This window comes from Rhinatrema bivittatum, chromosome 9, assembly GCF_901001135.1.
Source record: "Rhinatrema bivittatum chromosome 9, aRhiBiv1.1, whole genome shotgun sequence".
NCBI classification, from domain to species: domain Eukaryota; kingdom Metazoa; phylum Chordata; class Amphibia; order Gymnophiona; family Rhinatrematidae; genus Rhinatrema; species Rhinatrema bivittatum.
The window spans coordinates 168,981,674-169,000,528 of NC_042623.1; the positions used below are offsets into that span (position 1 = coordinate 168,981,674).

Here is an 18,855-nt window from a genome sequence, read left to right on the forward strand (position 1 = left end):
AAAAAAAATCTCTGCCCAAACTGTACGGATTAAACTGAAGAGCTTGAGTTCTCCCTTGATTGAGTGACTATGTGCTGATCTGTATTATGTCCATCAGCTATTGGTAACTTCCCTTAGGCCACCTCCTCCTCCTTTGGACGTGAGAAGATGGCTCTTCTGCGTGCCATGGTGGGAGTGAAGCGTATCAAGATGTAGTGCCATAGTCGTAGCGTTGGTAGAGACACCCAGAGAGAGGTGCAAGGGTGCAGAGCAATAGCTGCTAAGGCTAGTGAGGACAGGTCGGCTTAGGTTCAAGAAAGTATATTTAATTTATTAGTGGCTTTTCTTTTCTTTTGTTACTGTGTTAATGTAGAAATCTGTGTGTATACTGCATCTGCTAAAATATTTTTGTGATAAGCTATTACTACAAATATGTATGACTGCATTTCTGTGAAAAGTGTTGCTCCTCTCCCCTAACTTGCCTCCGCCCCTGGGGGGGGGGGGAAATAATAATCTCATGGGTAGGAGGGGGAGGTGAAAATGGTGCTTTGTAATAATATAGGTCTGTTTCCCCCTTTATTGTAACCGTAGCAATTGTAAGTACTGCTCTGGCGTGTATACTGGGTAACCTAACCTGCCAGCCCATGGCTTTCTCCTACGTTAGAACCAAGCCACAGAGCGCTGGAACGAGGCACCGGCCGCTCCAACGAACAGTGCTATAGTTTTTTATTTTTTTATTTATTTAAGGTTTTTATATACCGGCAATCATGAAAACATATCTTGCTGGTTTACATAAAACAGGAGTGCAATATATACATCAAACTGGAACTGTGGTGACAGAAGGTGCAGTTACATTTAACAGGGGTAGCAGAACTGGGAGAAGGAGGAAGAGAAAGGATAGAATAGTAACGGTCAAACAATATACAAATTAAGTGCTATATACAAAAGCATGGTTGAGGGCTGAATGTTTTGAGAAAGAGATAGTGGAGTCATTAGGTTGTGTCCGGGAACGCTTGCTTGAACAGCCAAGTCTTAAGTTTATTTCTAAAAGTTAGGAGGCAGGGCTCCTGTCTGAGATCTGTAGGAATGGAGTTCCAAATGAGAGGACCAGCTGTTGAGGTGGCACGATCTCTTAGGGTGGCGTGTCTGGTAGTTTTCGCAGGAGGTACTTGGAGTGAGCCTTTATAAGCATCTCTTGTTGGTCTTGACGAATTGTAAATTTGGAGAGGGATTTGCAGATCAAGGGTGGTGAGTTGATGTATTGTTTTATAGATGACGGATATGGCTTTGTACAAGATTCGGAAGTGTACAGGTAGCCAGTGAAGCTCTTTCAGTATGGGAGATATATGATCTCTTTTCCTGGTGCCTGTCAGTAGTCGGGCTGCTGAATTTTGTACCATCTGGAGCGGTTTAGAATAGGATGAAGGAAGACCTAGCAATAGAGAATTGCAATAGTCTAATTTCGAGAAAATGATTGCTTGGATGATCGTTCTGAAATCTTGAGCATGGAAAAGGGGTCTTATTCTTTTTAGTACTTGGAGTTTGTAGAAACAGTCTTTGGTTGTTTTGTTGATGTGAGCCTTGAAGTTAAGCCGATTGTCTATGATCACTCCTAAGTCTCTAACTTGTGTGGTGGGTAGGTTGGTAGGCAGAGTATTGTTAGGAATGCTGTTCTCAGGAGAGATGAGTAGGATTTCTGTCTTGGAGGAATTTAAGACGAGGTTTAGGTTGTTGAGTAGGTGTTTGATTTTTTGATGGCACGATTCCCAGAATTCGAGAGTTTTAGAGTATGTGTCCTTGATGGGGATGATAATTTGAATATCATCTGCGTATAGAAAATACTTTAGGTTGAGGTTGGTGAGAAGTTGGCAAAGAGGAAGAAGGTAAATATTGAAAAGAGTTGGGGATAATGATGAACCTTGTGGGACTCCTATGGTAGAGTCATATCTTGAAGATTCCTTGTTTTGTGGTTTAACTTTATAACCTCTGTTGTTGAGAAATGTTTTGAACCATGATAGGACGGTGCCGCTGATTCCTATGGACGACAGCTATGGCGTGGTTGACCGTGTCGAACGCTGCGGATAGGTCTAACAGGATCAGAAGGAATGAGTTACCTTTGTCGAGACCCAATAAGATGTAGTCTGTCAAAGAGGTAAGGAGGGATTCTGTACCTCGGTTTTTACGGAAACCGTGTTGTGGAGCGCAGAGAAGATTGTTGTCTTCAATGAAGTCTGACAGTTGAGAGTTCACTAGTTTTTCCATGATCTTGGCGATGAACGGGAGGTTAGCTATGGGACGGAAGTTGTTGGGGTCCTTCGGGTCAAGGTTAGGTTTCTTTAGGAGAGGTGTGATTGAGGCCACTTTAAGATTGTCTGGGAAGGTCCCTTGGGTTAGAGAGCAGTTGATGATGTCTGTCAATGATGTGGCTATGGTATCTGGGATAGATAGAAGCAGTTTGGTGGGGATGTGGTCCGCAGGATGAGAAGTAGGTTTCATTCTTCTCAGGATGGCTTGTATCTCAGTGGAGGAGACGGGATCAAAGGTGTTTAGGCTGATATTTTTGTAGTGAGGTTACTGATATGTCGGGAGGGCGGCGGAATTGGAAGGCAGTTGGGTTAGAAGGTTGGTGATTTTGTTTTGAAAAAACAGTGCGAGTTCTTCAGTTTTGGGTTGTGCTAGGTTATTAGGGATTTCTTGGGGTATGGTTTGAGTGAGGCTGGAGACATAAGTGAAGAGGGCTTTTGCGTCTGAGACCAGGTTGTGGATCTTAGATGCGTAGTAATCCTTTTTTGCTTTAGAGGTGAGAGACTTGTACTGGTGTAGTGTGGATTTGTATGAAGAGATGGTGTTGGCACAAGGGGTTTTACGCCATATCGCTTCTTTCATAAGCTTTGTTTTAGTTTTCTAAGTTCTCACAGGTCTCACAGCCCCAGCTGCTCACACAAATGGCCCCGCACAGCTGCCCCCTCCCCCCCCCCCCCAGTTGGGAGAGCCGTGACGCCTCAGTGGTAGGGGTAGCGCAGGGAGGGCCGTCGCTGCCTGGAGCTGCGCCTGGGCACGAGATGCACGCCCGCAGACGCGGAGGTGCAATTCTCGCTGCGCCGTGCTCGGATGGGTCCTGGGCTCGACCTCGCCACCGTGGCACTTAGGGGGACCTCCTGCTGGGGAGCGTCCATGGGAGGAGGGGGAGGAGGAGCAGCCGGGATGGGGGCATCTACAGGTACAGCGGGGCAAGGGGCCACCGTTTCTCCCCCCATCTCCGTGCACAGGGACTCCAGCTGTGCCTCAGTCTCCTCCCACATCTGCTGCAGCGGCTCCAAGATGTCGGCGCTCAGGGGGATCATGCGCTGAGGCTGCCGGAGGACAGGCAAGAACTGCTTCAAGTGCTCACACGCCACTCCTGCTGACTGGGGCTCCTGCTCTCCTGATGGGCCAGGCCCGTCACCCTCATTTTCTTCTTCAGCTGCTGCCAAGCTGGCACCCCCCTCGTGCTCCTCTTGGAGGCGCTCACCGGCACCAATCGACGAAGCGGCTTCCAGCTGCGCGGAAACGGCAGCACCTGCTGACTGGGGCTCCTGCTCTCCTGATGGGCCAGGCCCGTCACCCTCGTTTTCTTCTTCAGCTGCTGGCAAGCTGGCACCCCCCTCGTGCTCCTCTTGGAGGCGCTCATCGGCACCAATCGACGAAGCGGCTTCCAGCTGCGCGGAAACGGCAGCACCTGCTGACTGGGGCTCCTGCTCTCCTGATGGGCCAGGCCCGTCACCCTCGTTTTCTTCTTCAGCTGCTGGCAAGCTGGCACCCCCCTCGTGCTCCTCTTGGAGGCGCTCACCGGCACCAATCGTTTTGTCTTGACTTGTGTGTTTTGTGGAAGGGAGGGGGTTAAATAGCTACACGAATGCTTTGAGACATATTAGCCTGCTATTCTTGGTGAAAAGCAAGGTGGAAGGAGCTTCTGCTCCTCCTTGCCATACAGCGCTAATTACTGTGCTCATTAAGGGTGGAGTGGGTTGTTGCTGTAATACTTGTGAAAGGAAGGGATGGAAAAGCAGTACTGATTCACTGTGGGGAAAAACCCAAGGATTGCATCTTTAGTGATAGCTAGATCGGCTCTGTGCTAGAATTCATTGAATCGCAACCTTGGATGTAGTCACCTTTTGTCTGTCTAATCTGTGAAGGGGCAGTGTGCTCAGGGGTCATCTTTACTGGGGGAGGAGTTATTATCTGGCCTGCCTTGACAAAGCTTTATATTCTAGATGTAATAACGCTGTGCAATGCAACCCTGCTAAATATAACGGATGGAGCCCATGGAATTCATGCTACTTTCTGGCCTTACTAACTTTATCAAAAATATGGTCCTGGAAGGGCAACCAGGCTTGAGTTGCAGGCTGCAAGAGGGGAAGCAGAGGAGAAAGGCATTTCTGGGCAGCGGTATGGGAGAGGAGACCCTTCCTGTTAAAAAATAAAATAATGCAACGAAAACCAAGGCTAAGATTGTGTCACTGTTCTGCAGTCTCGTGTGCAAGGCTCCTGGAAGCAGTAGTGCCAGAGGTGTGCGCAAAACTGAGCTAAATGTGCGTCAGCCTTACTGTGCTAGTCATCCGTCTGCCTCAGCACCCAACCCATGTATTCACCCCTTGATTTGTTAAAAAGAAATACTACTGGCTAATAATTTGGAAGGGCTTCCCTTAAATGTGGCCACTGGAGAACTCTGGTTTTCCCAGATTGTGCTTTCTTCTGGACTGTGCCCAGGCAAGTTCCCAACCCCTGAAACAGCAGCAGGAAGACCACCGGGCTACCCTACAAGCCTAAATTCTCAGTATGGATCCAATAGGTGAAAGAGCTTTTCCACAACATGATCAGGTTACTGGCAATCATACAAAATACAAAGTTGTTTAGAAATGGCTAAAACATAAGCCCCATAGTTTGTCTGTGAGCGTTGCTCTCCTCTCTCAGGTAAGAGTAAATGGCACCAGTCTCCCTCTGTATTTAGTAGCAGTCCTGCCCCTGCCTCCCCCGTCACATCCCCAATGCTCTGATTTGTTAGCATAAAATATATCTTGCATTTCAAAACTTTTCCTGTGCTTCATAAGCTCATGGGCCACGTTGCTTAGTGCAATTTGAAAAAAATGCCTGGTTTTGCCCATCATGTTTGTTTCATATAAACATGCACAGCTTTCTGCTTGGTTGCTGGATTAATCAAATCGGTTGACCTGTGGCCTAGTTGCAGCACAATATAAGATGCCCATTGTCTTTGTTTCCCCAGTCTGATTCTGAAGGTATTTTAGAACTTAAGCTTGTACAATTAGCCTCTTAAAAAGGCACTTTGAAAGTAGGCCAGGTTGTAGTTATTGAGGTCATAAGAACATGCCATGCTGGGTCAGACCAAGGGTCCATCAAGCCCAGCATCCTGTTTCCAACAGTGGCCAATCCAGGCCATAAGAACCTGGCAAGTACCCAAAAACTAAGTCTATTCCATGTAACCATTGCTAATGGCAGTGGCTAGTTCTTCAATAAAAAAACCCCCAAAAAACCCAACCTTGGCAGCCTGCCGAGTTATGAAGATCAATACCAGTAAATTCGGCGTCAGTTTTCATTACTGGCAGACGGCCGGTTATGAAAACTGATGCCAAGTTTACCGGCGCCGGTCTTCATAACCGGCAGCTGCCGTGGGATCGTGTTAGCAAGGAGGTGCTAAGGTCGCACAAGCCACTCTAGCGCCTCCTTGCTAGCGCGACTCCAAATTTGCATATTGCATGGCGCTCCCCCTTGTGGGCGCCATGCATGCACTAAGAAAGCGGGCGCTGAAAATTCAGCGCCCGCTTTCCACAAAATTGATTGCATCAGCCCCCTAGTGGGAGGATGTTCCCTCCTTCTACACCCAGGACAGAGGCATCATCAATGCCTGCTCTTCTGGGCCCAGTGAACTTAATAGCAGGTAATGGACTTCTCCTCCAAGAACTTATCCAATCCTTTTTTAAACACAGCTACACTAACTGCACTAACTATTCAAAAGTGATGGACTGAAAGCAGTGGGTAAACAAAAAGGAATACCGGTAGATGCCTTGATCTTTTTCAATATACTTTATTGGAGCAGAGACGTATTCATAAAAATGCCCGACTCAGGCCGAGTTTCGCAGCTCAACAGCTGCTGCCTCGGGCTCAACCACTCCAAAGTCAAGGGTAAAATACAGTGGTGCAGTATCATCCCGTGAACAGTTTTTGTACATTAGCAATGAAAAAACAACTTGCAAGTTGACATTCAGGACACAGTCTCTACTACGGGTACTACTGAGTCGGGCATTTTTATGAATACGTCTCTGCTCCAATAAAGTATATTGAAAAAGATCAAGGCATCTATTCCTTTTTGTTTACCTGACGGCCATTATAGATCGCCTATATCTTTGTTTTCTTAAACAAAGCAGTTGGGGCAACAATAACTATTCAAAAGCTATTTGGAAGGACAACATAACAGGTAGCCATTCAAATGGCTTACCTGGCTATATTTAGCCCTTACCTGACTAGGAATTAGCTGGATAAGGGGGTGGTCTAGGGATGGGTGGGAGGCATTTTGGGCAACCCAGAATTGGCTGCATACGTTACGCAGCTAACTCCCGTATTCGGAGTTAGCTGCCATAACTTTAAGATAGTCATGTATATTCAGCAGCTGAAAATGGACCTCTAGAGGGCTAAAGAACTAGCATGTACAACCATTAGCATAAGTTACTTTTAGGGTTTTTGTTTTTTTTTAACCTGGCCACTTTGTACTGTTTCTTTGTATTTCCAGTCAAAGTAGAACCAGACTCAATGAGCTTTCATTTATAACTCATCCCCAGCAGTGGTCCTGCGCCAGGGCCCATGCCCCAAGGCTTGAACTAGCCTCCAACCTTCGTGGGCCCTGAATCCAGCCATTAGGTGTCACCCTTAAGCAATGACCAGAAGCTTCTTCCTCACCAAGGGCTAGCAATACTGCTTTTGCAGTAGCCCCCTGCTTACCTGGTCACTCTGAAAGCTAAGGTGGGAATTAAAGTGGGGATTATGGCCTGGCCCATAAGTCAGTTTGGAAGAAACCACAACCCTTCTTCAACGGGCTTTCAGAAGCTGGCATTATTGCGCTAGTGCCTGTGTACGGCCTCAGTTGCAGCACATCAAAGTAAATTACAGGCATTCAATGCTTTCAGAGTTTTGTTATATCCTATGAATGACAGGGCTGCAGAAGTGTCACAGTATCGCACATCAGGCATACATAACAAAGTGCTTTCTTCACACAAACAGCAAGTTCTGGTTTTGCCATACAGTCCCTAACAAAACACTGGATCCCCTTCCCTCCCCTCACCCTTTTTGCTTTTCCAATTTGACACTGTGACAATAAATCTTTCTGCAGCAGGAAACATTTGATTCATGCACAGAGAAAAGCTGAACATTGTTTGGGTTAAGTGTTGGCTGCTGCTTTTTTACAAGGCTCAGCACTTGGTGAAAAGGGCCACCTCTGCTCCAGTCGCGTGGGATCCTTGACCAGACAAGTTTGTGTGTACTCGCATAGCTGCTGCAGTGTAATCCAAGCTCCTGTACCCGCTAAGGCCTCAGATGAGCTTATGCTAGGGGCAGTAACAAGATGAAGTGTCAGTAAAAAGCAAGAGCCATTTATTTGTTTTCTAAAATGTCAGCTCTAGCTGTATTAGTTGACAGTTGTTTTACATGTACAGTTAAATCAGTGGAAATGTTGAATTGTAACTTTCTGCTTCCTCCTATGCCTTTGTTCTGGCGCTGTCATCTGTGTTTCATGAGCGTTCGCCATGCGGTTTGCTGGGCAGCCATCATGCACATGCCACAACTTCAGCACAGGACTTGTTGCCTCTGACGCCATGGGAGGGGATGTGCAAGAAGGATCTCCCGTCCTTCAAGATCATCTGCCTTTTGGGCCATGAGCATTACGGAGGCAGTTTTGTGCACACTACATGTTCATATACACTTTTTTTTAAAATCTAGGCACTTTAAAAAAAAACCTACAGTGAATTTTGTTGACATATGAACAATGTCCTTTTCTATTTCTTTGCATGTACCTCCCTCTTGTCATGAAAACAAGACATGCAGTACCAATTAAAACTCTCCCCACCCCCTTTACTATCCATGTATAGTCTACAACGCAGACACTTCCAGGAGTCCATGTTAGCAGCACAAGAAGGTGATTTCCATTCTATATCGGTATGGAATTGCTGTGAGGCTGAGAAATATCCCTTCCCCTACCCCACAAAAAAAACCCCATGAGGGCCATGTCCTCTTCAGCGGCTAGAAGCCAGACTGTTCCTGCTGGAAGAAAACCTGCCACAGAAAAAGGAGAGAGAGAGAGAGGCTGTTTACTAACACACCAATGTTTATTGAATTGAAGGGGTGGCAGTGCCCCCAGATAAGAAACCAAGGTGTCAGCCTGGGCACAAGCAGAACCACTGTGTGCTGCTTGCTGACAAAAAGCCACTCATTCAATTCAAAAGAGCAGAAGGGGGAACCTGAAGCTCAGGCGTTTTGCCCTGAGTCGTCTTAGGCACTGCAGCACTAATTCGCCAATGGCTGGGACACAGACTGCAAAGCCAGATTCTTCCTTGCTCCAGGCCTGGCCTTAGCAGATGTGCAAACCATGCAATTGCCTGGCGTGCTACATCTGGGAGGGTGGCAGCGATGGTGGAGAGGACCCACCACTTGGAGCAGGCAGAGGCCCATGGGGCAGCCAGTGGACCCCATCCCACTTGCAGCAGAAGAATGGAAAGATCCACACAGCCCTCTCTGCCTGAAGAAGAGAGTCTGTCTGCGGCTGTTAGCGGTTCCTATAGGCTCATCTCATGCATTGCAAAATAAGCATAGAGGAAGTGCTAACACTAAGAGTATTAAAATACTGCAGGGTCGGGCGGGCGGCCCGAGGAGGAGCTACAGAAAGGATGCTTACAGTCTGCAGCACATGCTGTTCTTCAGCTTGCAGCAGTAGAAGAGGAGAACGAGACCCTCCCTGCCTTGAGTGAGTGTCTGTTGTGAATGAGAAGCTGGGTGGGCATGGGGGTGGATAGGGGTGTGTGTGTGTGTGTGTGTGTGAATTGGAGCCTGCTTGGCAGGGGGGGGGATAGATATGCGTGAATGTGAGCCTGCCTTGCGGGAAGGGGGGGTATGTGTGTGACTAGGAGCATGCCTAGGGGTGGATGGGTGTGTGAGAATGGGAACCTACCTGGGGGGGATATATGGGGGTGTATGTGGGTTGGTGGCTGCCTGGGGTGTTAAAAATGTATGCCAGCCCCCTAATCCACGACCAGCTCAGAGTGACTGGAAAGCAAAAGTTTTCAGGTATGGGAAGCAGGTGATTTTTCCCTTAATTATTGGGTGTTTGAAGTGGCTGCTATTTTGAAATATTTTATTGCTGTTAAGAAATGTTTAAACTTTTTATACACATTTTTCATTATGGGGGGTTATTCTATTTGTCTTGTTAGACAATATTCTTTTTATGAGTGGTTTATTATGATCAATTTATATTTCTTGATTTTGTTTGATTTATGGACTGCTGCTGTTTCTCCATTGCTTGATTGCAGATAGCATTTAGCTTGTTGAAGTTTCCAGTTCAGTTTCTATCTACACATTTTTATTTATAATGTATGGTCTCTTTATTCTGTATTTGGTGAGGGTCTGTCTGTGTAAGCAAGCTGCTCGCATGGATGGTTTCTAGGTAGGAATTTAAAGCAGGCTTTCCTAATAGGAGGTGTTCGGGCCTGGTGTAATATTTGCCTTTTCATAAACAGGTTTCTTCCTGTTTGAGTGCTTACAGTTAATACTGTTGTGGGGTGGGGATTTTACTATATTGCTGTCAATTCAGTTTCCTCCATCCTAAGCTCACACCTAGCACCTGTTACAACAGACCTAATGCTACATGGGTTCCAACTGGGGCTTTTTTTGTTTGTTTGTTTTCTGGGTGGCACCATAGCAATGCCTGTTTTTCTGTGCCACAACCTGGTGTTAGCTAGAGGGCCCAGCTGGCACCCACTTTATGTACCAACAGGTGGGGAAGGATCCCCTGCGGATTGTTCCTACACAATTTAGAAATTTTGGATCCATGGATGGGGTAAAATCATTTTGGGGGGAGGGGGAGCTGTCAATTTTGACAGTTTGGAAGGCCAGAGGGAGCAGGGGGGGGTTTTTTTGTTTGGTTTTTTTTACAGTAAAAGGGAGCCTGGGACAGATTGTGAGACAGAGTTTCTAATATGTGTTGTTTTCTCAAATAACCAACACAATATTTATGTTTAAAAAAAAATAAGTGCGGGGCAGCACAGCAATTTTCCACACCGGGCCATAAGAATGCATGCACTACCCCTGCCTCTCTCTGGCCACCTCTTCCCCAGTCTCCGTGGATTAAACACCTAATTCCTGTTTTAAAGATGTAACCGGTCTACTGTGCTCCATGATTAGGTGAAGCTAGGCCTTACCGCTGTACCCGCTCCACCATCTGTGCTATGAGTTTGTCAGAAATGCCTGGACAGGACTCTTCGGCCAGGCTGAAAGCATTCTCCAGTTCCTCCATGGCACCCACGTTGCCGCCGCTCTGTCTGCGCTTATCCTTTAACTGCAAAAGAGCAAAGTCTTCATTACCTGCCGCTCGAGGGGAGCAAACCCAGAAGGGGGACAGCAGACCATCCTCGCCAGGAAAGAACAATCCTTCCGCCATCTTGGGCGAAGGCTCTCCTGCAGGCATTAAATGAAGTTTATTCTCCTCCCTCTCCCTAAGGTGTGTAATTGCAGATCCCTCATATAACCATATCCCTCTACTGGAGCAGCAGCCCTGCAATAAACTTGTTAATTCCTTTGCCATTCATGTGAGGGGGGAAAAAAAAAACAAACCCCTATGACCTTTTGTTCTCTCCCCTGTAGTCTACCCCCCACAGCTCAGCTTTAAATTCCACCTTCCCTTAAGATTAGTGTTATTGTTGGTTTTGTCACATTTCCTACGAGTACTGCACTATTCCAGCAGCTGGGTAGGTCCTGGAAAAAAAAAAGTGAAATGTTTGTAGGTTGGGGTTAAAGATCTTGTAGGGTATGAGTTTGCCAGATCTTGGCTATCTGAAAAAGGGATCACTGTTTTTGCTGGTCCTTTAAAAGGGGTGAATGCGCCTGCCCCTGTAAGAGGTAGCACAGGCATAAAGTTTAGATGAAATGTATCCACCTGTTAGAGAGACCTGCCTTGCACACACTTCCCTTCCCTTACAGGGAGGCACCATGCATTTTATTTTAAATCAAGAATATTACTATAAACAAACACTTTAAAAGCACTTCTTCAGTTGTGTTTTTCAGCTATAGGATAAACAAGATTGGAAAGGCAAAGCCCGTGCCTCCAGGCCAAAGTCTGCAGATCACCATCGAGGTGGCCTGCCAAAGACTGAAGACTAAAGCCAGCGGTGTGGAGAAGGTGCAAGGAAGGGAAAAAGTGCAAGAGAGGCAGAGCAGGAGGGAGAGGGAAATGGGGAGAGGGTGACACATGAGGAGAGAATGAAAGCCAGGAGTGAGAGACCTGGAGGAAGAGAGAATCACTCGCCTGTCACACCCTCACTACAGACACAGGCAGAGTATAAGGTGTGCCACAGAGTGTATATACACTGTAAAGAACATCTGGAAAGCAAGTAGAGGGGCTATAGAAAGTCTGTACCCCCTGCTGAAATATTCACTTTGTTGCCTTATAATCTGTATGGTCCATGTATCCACACATCCCATCCCATCCCACAACTGCCCCATGAACAATATATTCCAGACTTCCTTAAACAATGAAGACCCTTACAAGGACAGCTCTTGTTTGGTGAAGAACTGGAGGGGTTGGCAAAGCCATGGGGCAACTCTATGGTCCCGGGTCTCCCGGAGGATTGAACTAAGGTTCTGTCCTGAGTCCTTTTCCTTTCCATCTATGAAAGGAGATAAGGATAGTAGGGCAGGCCCTGGCTCCTCCAGGGCAAGGCAATGAGTGCTTGGGGATCCTATCTCAGATTACGGACAGAGGTGGCCGTTTGTCTCTGTTCTTTCAGAAGGTCCAGGAGTTAATGAGAAATGGTTGGTTTTTTTGCACATTTTGCCCATTCTAATTCCGCCACCTTTATGGTTTCCCTTGTTGTTTGACCAAGCTATTCTGCAGCAGCTCTTTGAAAGGCTCAGGTTTCTTTATGGTCAGAGTTGCAATTGAAGGGTAGGCTATGCTTCCCTTTCCAGGAGGTGAGGAAGGGTGAGGATGCTACTCCATTTACTTTATTTCCATGGTGGTTCTAAAGGGGGCTAGGGTCATTTTATCCCACCCAGGACCTGATGTGGTCCCTGACTTCCTGAAAGTAGCCCATTTAGGAATGGAAACCTTAAGACCAGTACTCGGGGAGTTTCTGACTACGTTGGATCTAATTGGTGTTTATTTTCATTTTCCAGTCTGATAGCAGCAGCGGTGGGTCCTCAGATTTGTAAAGTCAGGTTGCCATTTTCAGTTTCAGGCGCTACCCTTTGGGTTAGTGACAACCGAGAACCTTCTCCAAGGTCATTGTGGTAGTGGTTGCAATACTGCACAAAGAAGGTTGTTTGGGTTTTTTTGCTGTACTCCTCTTTGGACGATTGACTGATTAGTGCAAAGTCTTTTCAGGAGAGCTTTATGCTTTTCAGAGTGCAGTCCAGTTTTTGCTAGTTTTGGAATGGATTGCCGCCATCTTTCCAAAACCAATTTTCAGTCCTCTTACACGCTGGTTTTCCAGTCTTCTGGGCTTCCGCATCACTAGGTGTTCCAGGGTCCGATGGTCTGCTAATATCCGGATCGATTTGTCTTACGGTTTGGTCCCTTAAAGGGCACATTTAATGAGGAATGGCTATTCTCAGGCCATGGTGGCTAAACCAGAAAATTTTCCGCTTCCTTGGCCTCTTTATATAGTGAGAAGTGTGTTTTTTTTTTTTTTTTTGAGGATTGGTGTTCTGGGCATCGTGTTCCCGGAGACAAATTAGTCCCTTGATTCGGGATATTTGTGAGAAGGCCTTTCTGAGGGATTGGCTCTGAAGGTGCCCCTGGTACAGAGATGTTTGGCCTTCTATTGCTATAAAAAGAGCAAATGCAAGATAGACTTCTGTTTTTGCATCTGAATGTCTCTCGAGTTTTGTAAGGTGCTCATCTTACTCTGAAGATACTCTTCCTACTAATACACACTTTCTTATGGTTTTCAAGGATTTGTTTGTTTATAAAATTTCTATTGGATTGGGTCCAACTTTGTATGATTCCTTCCTTTCTCCCAAAAGCAATTTCAGAATCCATTTTAACCAGTCAAGTTCCTGAGGTTTGTTTATAGCAGGTCGAAGAATGCGGAGGAATGTGCTTCTTCGATCCTTGAACGTAAGGAGACATCTTTTAAAAAAAAAAAAAGAGATGCTGAGATTTTTTATCAGGAGATCTGATCTAATTTTTTTCTATCTAGAAGTAGGGCGCTCACAAGATTTATGGCGGCTAGTTTAAAGAGGTGCTTACAGAGGTTTGTGTGGAGTCTGGTACTCCATTGATGAACTAGATTCAGGGGCATTTCACAAGGGCTCAGGTGTTTTTTTTTATGGTTGTAGTTGCAATTGATCTCTTCTTGGAGATCTGCTCGCAGCATTTTGGTCTATACTGCATCCCTTTCTGGATGTTGCAATTTGGCTGTCAGGGTTGCAGAGGTAGCATCTGTTGCCTCTGCAATTTTGCGATGACCTTGGACAGTATCCCACCCTATTAGGGAGTAGCTTGGGTACATCCCACTTGTCTGGACTGGTCTGACTTTATGAAAAGGAAGGTGAAATTACTACTTGCCTGATAATTTCCTTTCCTTAAATACAGTCAGACCAGTCCAGACAGCTATTGCTATCTTCAGTGTCTTCACTCTATACTTTGCAGCAAATGTTTTTCACAGGTAAATAAGCAGGGTTGGAAACATTATGGCTTCCTTTGCATTGCCACGAGCAAGTGGTTACTTATGCTACTACTGGGCACTCTTCATTCATTGCTTCTTCCTTAGTTTTTTCTGGAAGTGCACTAGTTTAAAGGTAATGATAAAAGCAAGTTTGCTTACCGTAAACGATGTTTCCGTAGATAGCAGGATGAATTAGCCATGCTGTCATGGGATCTGTCAATCAGGCCCGGGAGGTGGAGCTTGTCAAAGCAGAGAACAGAGCTTTGCTCTCTGCGGCTGCGCGTGTGTTCCCGCGCAGGAAAGTAACAGAATCTCCTCAGTCTGTGATTAAGCTGTAGTGTAGTCGAAGACTAGGTGACTGCCAGGGAGGAGGGTGGGTCAGCATGGCTAATTCATCCTGCTATCTACGGAAACATCGTTTACGGTAAGCAAACTTGCTTTTTCCCGTCGATAGCAGGGCTGAATTAGCCATGCTGTCATGGGAGTCCAAAGCTCCCGATCACGTCATATATGACATATATGGGTGGACGTGATCTTTGACAGTGTGGCAGTCACCGTGGACAGGAGGATAGAGATTGCAGTATTGCTTGCCCTATCTTCGCATCCGTGGTTGCTTGCTGGTCAAGACAGTAATGAGATGGGAAGGTATTCAGTGATGACCATTTAGCTGCCTTGGAAATGTCTCTGGTTTGCACATTCTTCAGGTGTGCTAAGGATGTGGCTACTGCTCTGATTTGGTGAGCTTTAGGAGTAGACTGTAAATTTAAATTCTGGTTGTTGTTGCAGAATTTGATGCATTGTGTTATACAATTGGAGATGGTGTGTTTAGCTACTGGCAGTCCAGGAGCTTTCGGTTCGTAGGAAACAAAGAGTTGAGAAACACGGGTGTCCGAGTTTGTCCTCTCTTTGTAATGTGTTAAGCTCTTTACAATCCAGTGTGTGCAGTAGCTTTTCCCTCTCGTTTGCATGAGGTTTAGGGAAAATATTGGTAATTCCATTGTCTGATTGAGATGGAATGGAGTAACTATCTTCGGTAGGAAGGATGGGTGAGTTCGTAGAACTACCTTTGTTGATGAAATTGTAAGTACGTAGGATAATGGATCAAAGCTTGTAACTCACTAAGTCTTCGTGCTGATGTTACTGCAACCAGGAATACCACCTTCCAGGTGAGGTATTTAATGTGCTGAGTCCATAGGTTCAAATGGAGAAAGTATGAGCTGTTCCAGAACTATGTTGAGGTTCCATGGAACTGGAGGTTTGGATATTGGAGGACGAATGTGAGTTAAACCCTTCATGAAATGAGTCAGTAATGGGTGATTGGATATAGGAATGTCATTGATTGGTCTATGATAGGCGCCTATGGCGCTGAGGTGAACTCTGATGGATGATGTTGTTAGTCCATCTACATATAGTGTATGAAGATAATCAATGAGCAATTCGGGGTAGCAGTCCAATGGAGGTACACCGTTGGAAGTGCCCCAAGTAGAGTAGTGTTTCCATGTGTAACTATGAGTTTTCCTGGTTGAGAGTTTTCTTAATTGTAACAAGATGAATTGTGCTGAAGTGGAAAACTTCTTGTTCAATTAGAAGGAGCCTTTCAATCTCCAAGCTGTCAAGTGCAGAGATGAGTGTAGCGGGTGTAGGAGTGTTCCTTGATCTTGGTTTAGAAGATCTTGACGATTCGGTAATAGAATTGGATCCTTGATGGATAGTCGAAGTAGGAAACTGTACCATGGTTGCCTCGGTCATGCCGGGGCTATGAGTATCAGTTGAGTTTTGTCCTCTATTCACTTCTGAATGGTTCTTGTTATGAGAGGTATGGGAGGAAAGGCATACAGAATGCTTGTCTCCCATGGAATGAGGAAGGTTTCATGAGCGATCCTGAAATGGCTCGGTCTTATCAAGCAGAAGTTGGAAACTTGAGAATTGATCTCTGTTGTAAAGAGATCTATGGAAGGTGTCCCGCACTGCAGAAATATGTCCTGGACTATTTCTGTATTGAGTGACCATTCGCAGGGATGCAAGATGCGGCTTATGTTGTCCGCTCTTGTGTTCGCAACTCCCGGTAGGTAAGTTGCTTGTAGATGTATGCAATTCTTGTGAACGTGTTCGAAGATTGTCAGGGTCTCCTTGCAGAGGGGCCATGAACCGAATTCTCTTTGTTTGTTGATGTAAACATCGCTACTTGGTTGTGTGTGTAGATCATGACCCTGCGTCCTTTCAGGTGGTCTTGGAAGACTCACAAGGCGTTGCGAATCGCTCTGAGTTCCAATAGATTTATTTGTAGATTCAGTTCTGAGATCGTACATAACCCTTGGGTTTCGTAAATCTCGAGGTGTGCACCCTATGTCCTGCGAGATGCATGTGTGGTTAGAACTGCATTGTGAGGATGCTCCTTGGATAGGGTGGAATCTAGGAGTCACCATGCTATATCTTTTTTCATTTCTGCGGTCAGTGAAACCTTCTGCGTCACTGGTTGTGAGTGCTGTTTTCATTGGCGCTTTAGACCCCATTGAAGGAGTCTAATGTGTGCCTGGTGTTGGGAATCGTGAAATTTGTCACTGTCACGTGGTCCAGACTTACCAGGACTGTCTACTGACGGCCTCTGAATATGTTTCAAGGTGTGCAGGAGTTGACGGAAATGTGATATTATGTCGTCTGGAAGATATGCTCTGTTGCACATAGTGTCCAAGCATGCGCCTATGAACTGTCATTGCTGTGTTGGTTGTAATGTGATTTTGAAATTTTATCACCAACCTTAGTTGCTGTAAGCAATGTATCACCCGTGTGAGGTGATACTATAAGATGTTCGGAGTTGAGGCTATTATGAGCCAGTCGTACATATACGGAAAGATGGTTATACCTTGTTTCCTGAGATAAACTACCACCACTATCATGTATTTGGTGAAATTTCTGGGTACAGCCGTTAGTCCAAAGGGAAGAACTTGTACTGGTAGTGTTGATGTCTGTATCGAAAACACATGTAAAACCACAAGGATGGATGGATTGGAATGTGTGTGTATGCATCCTTCAGATCGATGGAGCACATCGAATCGTTGGTTGAATGAGAGGAAGAATTGACTTCAACGATACCATTTGAATTTCTCCTTGGTGAGAAATTTGTTCAATTTCCTTTGATCTAGTATGGGCGAAGGCCCCCAGACTCCTTTGGTATGAGAAAGTACGGGAAATAAATGCTGCTAGTTTGGGGTGTGGGTGGATTATCGAATTGCATGTTGTTTGCAAAGTAAAGCAATTTCCCCCACCCCAGTTGTGTATGAGAACTGTGAGTCTTGAGTGCGGAAAGATGAGGCAAGATTGGTTTTGTAACAAATTGGAGTTGGTAACCTTGACGTACTATCTGCAGAACCCATTGGTCTGATGTTATTCTTTCCAGACTCTCAGGTAAGCACGACTTCTGCCTGGAGGAGCTTGTTGTTGTGGTGGCGGCTGAGTAACTAAAAGGCGAAGTCGTTTTGCTGCAGTAGCCGTATGTAGTGGCTGCTGTCTTTGGTTACGTGGTTTACCCCTTTGTTGATTTGAGGTATTGTATGTGGAGCAGGACGTTGGTAGGCAAGGCATGGCTGCGTACGAAAACTTTAAATGTATAGGGTCTTCTGGCAAATGGTTGCCTACGGATAGACCCGACATAACGACGTGTAGTCGAATAAATAGGATGCGATGCTAGCGATTGTACTGCTAGATCTTTGTCTTTAATTTACTTACTGCGTCCTGGAATTTCTCTCCGAACAGGATATTTCCTGTACATGGGAGGTTTGATAGTGTCTCGTGTAAGTCTTCACATATCGAACTTGAACGTAACCATGTTAGTGTGCGGGCTGCAATGACTGTTGCAGATGCCCTGGATGATGTTTCAAGTGCTTCTTAGATTGACCTCAAGAGGTGTCGAGAGCATTCTACTATGCCATGAAGAAGCTGAGGTATCTGTTCCGTCATAGAGGAATAAGTAGTTTTTATAGCTTGCATGCACTCATATGGATATTGCACCATGTTGAACTGATGTTGCATAATTCTTGCGGTTATATCGAGTTATGGAATATTTTCCTTTCAAACTCATCTAAATCTTTGTTGTCTTTCCCCGGTGGGGAAGTGGTATGCAACTTATTTCCTTGTACCTTTGCATCGCCAACTCTACTACAAGTGATGTATGATGCAATTGTGATAGAGTATATAGTGACGTTTTCTTCATAGGAAATTTACGTCAGTTTTCCTGGAAATGGCTGTTATTGTATAAGGTAGCCTCCAGGATTTTGCAAGATTGAATGCAGGATATCTTGTGGTGGAAGAATGTTGGTTCCACCTGAGTATCAATTTTATAGAAGACCAATTTTGGGTATGTAAGGTCTTCAGGAGGGGAATACGACTCCCGAATGTGGTCTTGCAGATTTGAGAGACATCCCACTTATGGTGATGGGGATGTTTGTATTGAAGGAGAATCCAAAGATGTCTCCTGGACATGAGTTGGTGAGGCTGGTTGGTTTAACATGGGAGATGTCGGTGCCAACTGCTGTTTAGTAGCAATATTAGGTATTTAAATGATGATGGAAGTATCACGTAAAAAACTGTTAAGATTGAGACAGTTGGAAAAATGCTTCTCTTATATGAGAGGGCATAACCATACTACTGTCTTGTTTTTGTGCGATACCTGTTTGAGGTGAAGTTGTGGAAACTTCACGGGCTCTTTGTAGTCTATTATCAGAAGTAATACTTAAAAGTTTTCGAATCTGAAGAAGTGTTCGAGGAAGAAATTTTCATTTCTTCCTTGTCTTTTTTTTTTTTTTGCTTTACGAGATAATATAGAAGTCGAGGGACTTATCTCCCATGATGCACTCCTCTTTGGTAATTTATTACGGTGGGAGTGACTTAATTACTTATATTAGTCATCAGATGATGTATCAGTATCTGTGACTTCAGTCTCTGGAAATTTAGCTGT

At 45.4% G+C, this 18,855-nt stretch overlaps 1 protein-coding gene across 6 annotated transcripts in view; it reads right to left on the reverse strand.

Moving 5' to 3' along the window:
• Positions 1 to 7,597: 7,597 nt before the first annotated feature.
• The window catches only part of STK25 (serine/threonine kinase 25), a 116,785-nt gene continuing 105,527 nt past the window's right edge, over positions 7,598 to 18,855 (reverse strand). For 5 of the 6 annotated variants that reach the window (XM_029615261.1, XM_029615265.1, XM_029615262.1 and 2 more), the window contains 2 exons: positions 10,437 to 10,573; positions 7,598 to 8,298 (listed from right to left, as the gene is read on the reverse strand). In XM_029615261.1, the coding sequence (XP_029471121.1) occupies positions 8,259 to 8,298; positions 10,437 to 10,573 (177 nt within the window). In that variant the 3' untranslated portion in view covers positions 7,598 to 8,258. Of the gene's footprint in view, positions 8,299 to 10,432; positions 10,574 to 18,855 lie in introns of those variants that run through there. The other variant, XM_029615263.1, reaches the window with a different exon arrangement.